At 49.7% G+C, this 11,180-nt stretch overlaps 1 protein-coding gene across 1 annotated transcript; it reads left to right on the top strand.

Moving 5' to 3' along the window:
* Positions 1 to 597: 597 nt before the first annotated feature.
* On the top strand, positions 598 to 9,027 carry LOC130491177 (tricarboxylate transport protein, mitochondrial-like). The gene is made up of 9 exons (XM_056864875.1): positions 598 to 722; positions 2,860 to 2,967; positions 3,583 to 3,682; positions 4,792 to 4,930; positions 5,438 to 5,522; positions 6,555 to 6,659; positions 7,053 to 7,168; positions 8,337 to 8,410; positions 8,873 to 9,027. The coding sequence occupies exons 1-9, from the start codon at positions 623 to 625 to the stop codon at positions 8,985 to 8,987; spliced, it is 942 nt and encodes a 313-aa protein (XP_056720853.1). The 5' UTR covers positions 598 to 622; the 3' UTR covers positions 8,988 to 9,027.
* Positions 9,028 to 11,180: the final 2,153 nt, after the last annotated feature.

Genomic DNA, 11,180 nt, shown 5'->3' with positions numbered 1-11,180 from the left:
AAGAACTGGAGTATTATAGTAGTGAAAAGATGCCGCTGTCCTGGAGGCTCCCCGTTCAAATGCGCTACTGGTATTCTTCCCGTTCCCTAAAAGGCTTGGAGTAGACGCACTCTGCTCACGCTCAGGGGCTCCTCCCCCACCATTTGCAACGTTGAACTGGAAACTACTCGGGGCAGGGACTTCCTTTATATAACAATATAATATAATATTATAATATAACAATATAATATAAATAGGCAATAACAATCTGCCTATGGCACAGTACACAGACGACAACCAATCACGGCGTTGGGCGGGGCCCTAGCAAACAGGTGCCGGGGCTCAGGCAAACGGTCCGCTGGGAACCCCTTTGTCCCCACCGTAGGTCCCTTCCGCGCATGCCCCAAGCCGCATCAAAGGAGCCGCTCGGTCCCACCCACCCCTCGCCTCACCTCCGGCAACAGCCAATCGTGGAGCCGCACCAGCCCGCTCCAGCCAATCGCGACTCTCGAGAGACTGTCTCGTGCCGGACTCGGTCCCGCCGCGACACTCGTTAATATTCATAAGCGTTCATGAATATTGAAAACGAGCGGGGGAAGAGCCGCCGTTGCCGCCGCCGCCTCAGACCTGCCGGTGGGGAGGAATGGCCGCGCCTCAGCCCGGGGGGGGCCGAGCCCCGGCCGCTGCCGCCGCCCCTGCGGGCCGGGTAAAGTTGACCCACCCGGGGAAGGCCATCCTGGCAGGTGAGGCGACGCGAACCCATCCTCGGCCTTCCCTGGTCAGTCGGGCGCGGGGCGCGGGGCGCGGGGGGGGGGAGGGGAAGGGAGGAGGTGGGTGTGCGCGCGCATCCTCCTTTCGCTTGACAGCTCGGCCTTGCAGCCAGGACAGGTGGGCGGCTCTGCCTGCTGTGGCCCCCCGCCAAGTTTGCAGGGGGGTGCGTGCAGGTACATCAGCTGCACAGCGGAGGGCTTTTGCAGCAGTGTTTGGATTAGGGTTGCCACCCTCCAGGTACTGGGGGAGAAACAGGCACCTCTATACTAATACCAAAGGTTAGGAAAACAGTATAGGAGTGAAAAACATTTACAAACAAGGTGCAATCAGTCGCTTATATAAAAATTGCACCTAGTTTGTAAATGCTTTTCGCTCCTATACTGTTTTCCTAACAAGGTGCAATCAGTAGCTTATATAAAAATTGCACCTAGTTTGTAAATGCTTTTCGCTCCTATACTGTTTTCCTAACAAGGTGCAATCAGTAGCTTATATAAAAATTGCACCTTGTTTGTAAATGCTTTTCGCTCCTATACTGTTTTCCTAACAAGGTGCAATCAGTAGCTTATATAAAAATTGCACCTTGTTTGTAAATGCTTTTCGCTCCTATACTGTTTTCCTAACCCTCCAGGAACTAGCTGGAGATCTCCTGCTCTTACAACTGGTCTCCCGCCGATAGAGATCAGTCCAGCTGGAGGAAATGGCCGCTTTGGCCATTGGACTCTATGGCATTGAAGTCCCTCCCCTCCCCAAACTCTGCCCTCCTCAGGCTCCACCCCAAACACCTCCCGCCGGTTGCGAGGAGGGACCTGGAGACCCTAGTTTGGATCCTCCCGTTTGAACTGACCCACCAGACACCAGTGCAATTGACCAGCAGTAGATTCAGAACCTGAGCTTGGAGGGCTTTAAGAGGGGAGTGGACATATTCATGGAGGAGAGGGGTATTCATGGCTGTTAGTTAGAATGGATATTAGTCATGCTGCATACCTATTCTCTCTAGTATCAGAGGAGCATGCCTATTATTTTGGGTGTGGTGGAACACAGGCAGGAGGGTGCTGCTGCACTCGTCTTGTTAGTGGCTTCCTAGAGGCACCTGGTTGGCCACTGTGTGAACAGACTGCTGGACTTGATGGGCCTTGCTCTGATCCAGCAGGGCCTTTCTTATGTTCTTAACGCATGAAGCTGCCTTGTACTGAATCAGACCCTTGGTCCATCAGAGTCAGTTGGGGGAAGGTCTGGCTCAGTGGAAGAGCATCTGCTTCGCATGCAGAAAGGAGGGGCTGTGGCTCAGAGGTAGAGCATCTGCTTGGGATGCAGAAGGTCCCACTTAGGCATCTCCACTTAGGCGGGTAGGTGATGTGAAAGACCTCCGCCTGAGACCCTGGAGAGCCGTTGCTGGTCTGAGTAGACATTACTGACTTTGATGGACCAAGGGTCTGATTCAGTATAAGGCAGCTTTCATGTGTTCACGTGACCGGCAGCGGCTCTCCAGGGTCTTAGGCTGAGGTCTTTCACATCACCTGCTTGCCTAGTCCCTTTAACTGGAGATGCCAGATATTGAACCTGGGACCTTCTGCATGCCAAGCAGATGCTCTACCACTGGGTCACAGCCCCTCCCCTTCTTCATTCAATGCATCAGTAACCTGCAGAACTCACAATACTGGATGCAGTGGTGGCCTCTAGGTTAGGTCGGACCAGGGACATTTGTAGAGATGACCCTCAACAGCCATTAGTCAGGATGTCTAAATTAGAGCCTCCATGACTAGAGGCACTATACCTGTGGCTGCTATTTTGCTGAAGGGGAAGATGGCTTTGGCCTTCATGAACCACTTAGGATCTTCTCTGAGGTATTTGATGGCCACTGTGGACAACAGGAAGTTGAATAAGATAGGCTTTAGGTCCGATCCTGATGATACCCACCTCTTTCAAAGAAAGGATAACCAAGCCAAAGAGTATTCCTGAATTCTAGAAACTAGATGCTCTCTCATGGCTGTGCGGGAGCAGCCTGACTTGGCAGGGGCAGCATGAATGTGGCCTGCACCAGTTCTTTCTCATGCCGAGTGAAGCCTGCCTGCCCCAAGCCCAGCACTTCTCCCTTTCTGTTCCGCACAGGTGGCATCGCCGGAGGCATCGAGATCTGCATCACTTTCCCTACAGAATATGTCAAAACACAGCTGCAACTGGACGAAAGGGCCAACCCTCCTCGGTACAGAGGCATCGGTGAGATTTTGTCTGATCCAAGAGCTAGTGGAAGGTGCAGGCAGCGGTGGGCAGGAGCCTTTCCCTCCTTGCTGATACCAATGAGTCATCATGGCTAAGGTTCAGGGCCCATTTGGGTCCACCCTCTCTTGCTCTCTGGTCATGCTGGCTGTCCTGTTCTCCAACCATGTGTAAGCCACTGTCCCCCAACCCTGTGCCACACATTCTGCCCCGAACAAATATGCCACAGACACATGTGGTAAGGCCCTACCCTCTTCTTCAGAGAAAGCAGGGCTTGGATGAAGCTGCCTCATAAAGCATCAGGCCATTGATCCATCGAGCTCTGACTAGCAGAAGCTGCCCAAAATCTCCTTCCAAACACCTGACGTCCCTTAATTTCAAAAATTGAACCCGGCACCTTCTGGGTGCAAAGCAGGTACTTTACCTCTGAGCCTCAGCCCCTCCGTTTGGGCTGGGTTGAGACCAGGAAATGGGTCTCAGCCCCCTCAGGGAGGAATGAAAAAGAGTGTCTCTGAGAAAGTACAGAATGCCTGAGAGGTCATCTGCTCAAGGCAAGCGAGCCAAGCTATGTCCCATGTTCACTGTACTTACTGAGGCTTTGGTAATGCCTTGCAGGTCACTGCGTGAGGCTGACTGTACAGGATCACGGCTTTCGAGGGCTGTACCGGGGCCTCAGCTCTCTGCTGTATGGATCCATTCCAAAGTCTGCAGTCAGGTAGAATAATCTTCGTTCTTTTGTTTATTTATCCTTTGAAATTAACTTGTGGACGGAGGACTTATTTCCTGTCAATGCCTCCCTTAGAATCATAGGAATGCCTTCCTAGTTGGAAGGGGCCATACAGGCCATCTAGTCCAGTAGTTCCTAAAGTGGGCAGTACCACCCCCTGGGGGACGGTGGGATTACCTAGGGGGGCACTAAGAGGCAAGGGGACAACAGGAGTGTACTAGAAGTGGGCCCCTTCAACTGTGTTGCTCACTAATTCAAAATAGATCAAGCTATGGCACCATGCTGGCAAATTTGGTGGAAACTATCAGAATTTTTTTCCAGACTTTGGAGAGCTGGTACCACTGGATCAAGTTCATCAGTTTTGTTGAATACATTTCAACTAAAAAGTTTTAATTGGGTTTTGAATAGATGTGCAATTAATTGTTACTGTTTTGAAATTTTATTATCTTCTTTAGTGCATTGTGCAAACCCCTATTTTGAATAATGCTTTTTATAGGATAGGGTAGGGGGTGCTGGGGTTGAGTTTGTGGAACCAAGGGGGCAGTGGCCCGAAACGTTTGGGAACCACTGATCTAGTCCAACCCCCTGCTCAATGCAGGATCATCCTAGAGCATCCCCGACAAGTGTTTGTTTAGCCACTGCTTGAAGACTTCCAGAGAGAGGGGGAGCTCATCACCTCCCTAGGTAGCCGATTCCACTGTTGAACAACTCCTTCTGTACAAAAATGTTTCCTTACATCCAGCTGGTACCTTTCCACCTGTAATTTAAACCAATTATTGTGAGTCCTATCCTCTGCTCCCTGCCCTCCTCTAAGTGACAGCCCTTCAAATACTTCAAGCGAGCAATCATGTCGTTTCCCCCCCTCAATCTTTTCTTATCCAGACTAAACATTCCCAAGTCCCTCAGACTTTCCTTGTAGGGCTTGGTCTCCCTTGATTTATCCCAGCTTTCTAAGGGCTTTCTTGCACTGTGGCTATTTTGGGTCTCGATCGGGTGGGCTCCCTCCATGGACATGGGGCTCACAATCCATGCAGCACCTAAGTACACCCCCTCTAATTTTCTAGAGGATGCACTGACAGAATCCTGGTTTTCTGCAGGTTTGGGGTCTTTGAATTTCTCAGCAGTTATGCCAAGGACTCAAATGGAAAACTGGACAGCAAGAAGAGTTTATTCTGTGGCCTTGGAGCAGGCGTGGCGGAGGCGGTGGTGGTGGTCTGTCCCATGGAGACCATCAAGGTAGGGCAAGCAAATTCTCTAGGGCTGTCCTCTGAGACCTCTCTCCTTTTAGTTGCGAGGCCAGATGCAACCGGTTGTGTGCAAAGCTCTGCTGAGCAAAGGATCCCGTTGGTTCCCTCTTGGGGACCATCATCTGGAGCATCATTACTGCTGGGAATCCCTTCCAGTTTGTGTGTGTGTGTGTAAAGTGCTGTCAAGTCACAGCCGACTTATGGCGACCCCTTTTGGGGTTTTCAAGGCCAGAGACTAACAGAGGTGGTTTGCCAGTGCCTTCCTCTGCACAGCAACCCTGGTATCCCTTGGTGGTCTCCCATCCAAATACTAACCAGGGCTGACCCTGCTTAGCTTCTGAGATCTGACGAGATCAGGCTAGCCTGGGCCATCCAGGTCAGGGCCTTCCAGTTTTGCAGAGTCCTTTTCACGGAAACGCCTCTTTTTCTTTCTCTCGCCCGTATAATTTCCTTCCTCCAAGTTTTTATTCTGAAATAGTTTCTGCAATTGGTACAGGTGAAGTTCATCCACGATCAAGGCTCCCCCAACCCCAAGTACCGAGGTTTTTTCCACGGGGTGCGTGAAATTGTGCAGGAACAAGGTAAGATCTCGCTGAAATGCAAATATCTTCAGTCTCTGCAGTGACTGGGGGGAACCCCTTTCTTGCTTAATTTCCCTCAAAGGAATGGATGGAAGACAGTTGGCTCCCACAGATTTGTTCTAGAGATATGAGAGTTCATTGGCTTGTTTTGTGGATCTGCACCCTGACAGCATTTTACTGTGCAATCCAAAGCAGAGTTACACCCTCCTCACTCATCTGAAGTTAATGGGCGTAGAAGGGTGTAGCAGTGCTGAGGGTGGCATGGTTGGCCTTCCAACAACCCTGTGAGGTAGGATTAGGCTGAAAGCATGACTTGCCCAAGACGGTTCTAAATTTTCCTGCTGAGTGGAGATCTGAACTAGGGTTTTGCCCCAACCACTCCCAACAATGAGGCCGCTGCACTGTGCTGGCTATAAAGATGAAGATTTGAGCTTCTGTTTGTATGGAGGGCCATGCCTCTCAGCTGCAGGCATGTCCTGTCCTTGCAAGCATTGGGTAATAAATATGTGAGGGCACTGAACCCAAGTAGTTGGGGAGTGAGTACCCACTACTGGTCAGTTTCACCATTGTTCTAGAACACCTGTATTTACTTCGTAGAGGTAAATACGAAGAGGTTGGCCACTGTGTGAACAGACTGCTGGACTTGATGGGCCTTGGTCTGATCCAGCATGGCTTTTCTTATGGCTGCCAACTTGGAAGGCTAAGAGGGAAGTGGACATGTTCATGGAGGAGAGGGCTATCCGTGACTGCCAGCCAAAATGAATACTAGTCATGATGCATACCTATGCCTATTATATTAGGTGCATTGGAACACGGGCAAGATAATGCTGCTGTAGTCGTCTTGTTTGTGGGCTTCCTAGAGGCCCCTGGTTGGCCACTGTGAACAGATTGCTGGACTTGATGGGCCTTGGTCTGATCCATCATGGCTTTTCCTATGTTCTTAAGTAGCCCTGGCCCAGAGTCACAGGGGACCCAGCTATAGGTAACCCTTGGAAAACCAGACATCAGTGTAGAGGACCCTTTCTCTTGTAGGTCTGCGTGGGACGTATCAGGGACTCACGGCCACTGTCCTCAAACAGGGCTCCAACCAGGCCATCCGGTTCTTCGTGATGACCTCTTTCCGTAACTGGTATCTAGGTAAGGATTGGGGGGATCTACTACCAATGTACATAGTAGCACCCTCTTAAGATTTTATGTATTTTATACTTGTATTTATGTATTTTATACTTTCATATTTGGAATTTCTGGTTTTAATATCGATGGGATTTTAGACAACTGTTGACGATTCTGTTCTTCTGTAGATGACTGGCTATGTGCCGTATTAATAAATGACTGGCTGAGTGGGGGGATCCACCATTCATCCCTGGGCGCAGATCCCTCATGCTCGTGTCTGAGTGTGCTAATGCAACGAGCCCACTTTGAGGTGGTGGCTCCCCATGGGTGCTTTCCAAGGTTATTTTTCTGAACAATCCCACTTCTATAGATCCTGGTTTTGTTAATCTTCATTTTGTCTGTCCGCTGGCCCACTAGGGGACAATCCCCACAAGGAGATGAATCCGTTTGTCACGGCTGCGTTCGGGGCAACTGCAGGCGCCGCCAGCGTCTTTGGCAACACTCCGCTGGATGTCATAAAAACCAGGATGCAGGTAACAAAAAAGCAGAGTAGAGGGAAGATGACTGAATTCCACCATCCTTGAGGCTGCCAGAACAGCCTTCAGAAATGGAGTTCCTACAGTGCCTTACAGCTGCACGAGAACATGCCAATAATCCCCATTGTCATTGGCAAAACGTTCACAAATAGGGCATGATGATGAAGAAGAACAGATGGTTTTTATATGCTGACTTTCTCTACCACTTAAGGGAGATTCAAACCGGCTTACAATCACCTTCCCTTCCCCTCCCAACAGACACCCTGTGAGGTTGGTGGGGCTGAGAGAGCTGTGACTAGCCCAAGGTCACCCAGCTGGCTTCATGTGTGTGTGTGTAAAGTGCCATCAAGTAGCAACCGACTTATGGCGACCCCTTTTCGGGTTTTCATGGCAAGAGACTAACAGAGGTGGTTTGCCAGTGCCTTCCTCTGCACAGCAACCCTGGTATTCCTTGGTGGTCTCCCATCCAAATACTAACCAGTGCTGACCCTGCTTAGCTTCTGAGATCTGACGAGATCAGGCTAGCCTGGGCCATCCAGGTCAGGGCGGCTTCGTGTGCAGGAGTGGGGAAACAAATACAGTTCACCAGCACCAAATTAGCCTCTGCCGCTCACGTGGAGGAGTGGGAAATCAAACCCGGTTCTCCAGATCAGAATCCACCACTCCAAACCACCGCTCTTAACCACCACACCACGCTGGTGGTGCAAGCCACCAAAGTCTGGCCAGCTAAGATATACTATCTCCGAACATGAAGGCTCAGTGTCTAGGCTCTTGTAGTTACTACCCACTGATAAGCTGGCCAAGCGATGGGTGTCCTTGGGCATGACTTACAACAGCTGCCTGGTCATTTTTAACAGCCTTTCCCGAACTCTTATGTTTGGAGAGACTGTTCCATGGCTTCGTGGCCCCTGCCGTGTCCCTTCTCACATACTTCCCAGCTAATCTGGGAAGTAGGGCTCAACTTTAAGTAAGATGATCCACCACCTGTATCTTGGTTTGGCATCTGGTATTCTCTTCACTTGGAATGCTATTTTTGAATCGCCAGCAACGTGCTGGGGTGGGGGGTGGGGGACATTTCAAACAGCTGGCCTGCCCTTGATGGAAAGCAAAACTGGTTGGCAAGAGTTTGCACTCATTGGCCCCATTTCTTCTTTTTTCTTTCAAGGGATTGGAAGCCCACAAATACAAGAGCACCCTGAATTGTGCCTACCAGATCCTTAAAAACGAGGGCCCCACGGCGTAAGTGAATCCAGTTCTGCTTTTTGTAAATGAGAAATCTTTATTTTATTTGTTAGATTTTTTTAGTTTGTGGAAAGGCGAGGTATTAGGTGTTTTAATACCTAAATAAAACAAGGAGCAGGATATTGGGTGCTGCCACGCTTGACAGTTAGCAGGTTTTTTGCTCATTCTTAGAGTGAAGTGATCTGCCACATTTGCAGATGGGAAGGCCAGTTCACCAGATATGTTTTAGCTCACATGCTTGAATCATTGGGAACAGTTTTCTCTCCAGGTAGGACTCTTGTAACTCTCATTAGATAGGTTAATTAGTAGGTGCCATGAATGGATGGTTGGACACAACAGCCTTTTTGTTTAGGGTTGGTTTTTTGTTTGTGCGCTTTGTAGCTCTGGTTTTACAAACCAGCAAAAAAAAAAAAAACCCCAACAACTTATTTTCCTTGCTCTGCATTTTCCCACCTGCAGGTTCTACAAAGGGACCATTCCACGTCTCGGCCGGGTTTGTCTGGATGTGGCCATTGTGTTTGTGATTTACGAAGAAGTGGTAAAACTTCTCAACAAGGTCTGGAAAACCATGTGATGGGTCTTGGCCTAAGAGGATCCAGGAAGGCTGATGGATTATCAAATACTGGCAAATGTAAATGTTTTTGTTTGTGTGGCCACTGGCCACTGCCGCCAGAGGACTCTTGACCTCTGTGGACAATTTGTGGGAGCGCTTTCAAGGCCAAGTGAAGATCTGCCGATATTCCCCCCCATGCCCCCCCACACACCTGCTTCAGGACTGTGGCACTGTATATAGGCTCACAGATGCTTAAAGAGCGCAATGTGTCTCACCTCCCAAGGGGGGCGATGCAGCCAAGCTTTGATCCGTAGTCTCAGTCTGGGAGCACTGAAAGGCAATCCAACGTGGTTTAAACTCCAGTGGGCACGCTCCTTGTATTTAACAGGAAACACAATTTGAACCCATTTTGCTACCTGAGTCTGCGGGGGCTGCTCTATTTAGGGCTAATAGATCCACTCCGATTAACTTATATGCTTACAAACTATTCTTAAGCCTAGCTGAATGCTGCTTCGTCCTTACATGGCGAAGGACCAGCATACACTACTGTCTGATAGTACGGGGAGTAGTGCATTAAAGCCTTTGTGAGCAGGGGCAGAGAGCAGCCTTTTGATCCGTGGGGATCTGGGAGTGCTAAGTGGCAAATGGGGGTCTGGGCTGCCAGGCTGAGACTTCATTTGCGGGGTCCAGCTGCTGTTTCTTTAGCACAACCTCGCTCTTAAGCATGCACATTCCCTGGAACTGCTCCCAAAGCCTTTACAGAGGGGAGGGCACGCATCATCCATTCCTCCCTTTGGAATCCTCTCCGTGCCAAACCCTCGCAAGATTCGGCAGTAGTGTAAAATCCCAGGCAGCTGGCTTGTGGGGGGCTTTTCTGGCTCAAGGACCTTTAGTGTCCTTGGTAGCTTTTTTTTTTTAATCAGCATGAGCTAGACCCCAACATCTGGCCCTGGGTCCCCCCACAACCGTCTTAAGAGAGAAGGCATTGAGAGATGTTTCTGCTGCCTTTTCTTTAGATATAGAATGTGAAGAAGCTTATTCGTGCCATTGTAATTCCTTGTTGTTCCATGATCTTGCCCCTGAGCTTTCCTTTACTATGGCAACTTGGGCTTTAGCCGGTCTGTGCTCTGCTCGTTCAAACCAGTTTCAAACTCGTTGCTGTGGCTCCCGACTAAATCCTGGGCTTGGCAAAGCCCATCTGAGAGTTGATTCCAAGTACCTTTGCTGCACTGCAGTGGTCCAGGTCCTTTGCAAGAAACTGTGGCAAAACTATTGCAGACTGGTTGACCCTCTGCACGTCAAAGCATTGGGAGCAGAAGAGATCCGGTGCAATGGCGCTTGTTTCTAAGGTCAAATGCGACCACTCCATTCGATTGACCGTCAGTGTTAAGAGGAGAAGCCAGTGGTTATAGTAGTCAAGCTTCTGCTTCACTATTCTTGGGATTGTCCCTTTCTGTTCCCAACACAGGTGCGCCTCACTGCATTTCTTGGAAAGACAGTTTCTCATGTTTGTGCCTTTCTAACATCAGCCTTTTGAACTTTCTCTGATTTGCTGCTTTCTTTCTTTTTTACTTTTGAAGCACTGTTAACTGTGTACAGGTTCACACATTTCTCTTTCAAGGATAAACAAAGCCTACACGTACTGCCTTTGATACGTTTTATTAGAAATGGCCCTTGGTACAGAACCAACGTCGTTTCGTCTTATAAATAACAGCGAAGAAAACACAGAGCCAGAACTCAGCAATGGCTCCTGGTAGCCTGAGGAAGCTTGGCTGGCTTCTCAGGAAGCACCTTTGCCCAATTGGCTTGAACAACAGTGGAATTGGGGCTGGTTTTCTTTAAACACGTTGCACAGGGGGGTAATAGACGGAGCTTTCCGGTAGCACAAGCACACACACCCCGCCCACCGGAGCCTTTCAGGCTGCTTTTGAAGATGCAAAGCAGATAACGTGGTCTTAGGCTAATGTTGCAGCATGCTGATGTAAAGATTTCATCAAAACCCTCTGGCAGAGTGCTGTCCTGGCCCAGCCGTGCTTGGCAGAGCAACCTGGGCTGGGCACAATGCCCTGCTGGAACCATGGCTGGAAAGGGGGCATGCCTAGGCACCAAAGGAGGGATATGGAACACCCCAGTACTTTACAGCCATGGGAACCGAACCTCTCCCAGTCTGAACCCAGGCTATGGAACTCCTGCAACAAAAACAGACGCTTTAAC

The sequence above is a fragment of the Euleptes europaea genome, chromosome 19, assembly GCF_029931775.1.
Source record: "Euleptes europaea isolate rEulEur1 chromosome 19, rEulEur1.hap1, whole genome shotgun sequence".
Taxonomy (NCBI): Eukaryota; Metazoa; Chordata; class Lepidosauria; order Squamata; family Sphaerodactylidae; genus Euleptes; species Euleptes europaea.
This window is presented reverse-complemented; position numbering and strand designations above follow the sequence as displayed.

What these genes read in the sequence shown, in the direction of transcription:
- LOC130491177 (XM_056864875.1), top strand. Translation starts at nt 623, where the DNA reads ATGGCCGCGCCTCAGCCCGGGGGGGGCCGAGCCCCGGCCGCTGCCGCC. An exon ending in GGGGAAGGCCATCCTGGCAG is followed by an intron (nt 723 to 2,859) that starts GTGAGGCGACGC and finishes TGTTCCGCACAG; the next exon opens with GTGGCATCGCCGGAGGCATC. An exon ending in TCATAAAAACCAGGATGCAG is followed by an intron (nt 7,169 to 8,336) that starts GTAACAAAAAAG and finishes TTTTCTTTCAAG; the next exon opens with GGATTGGAAGCCCACAAATA.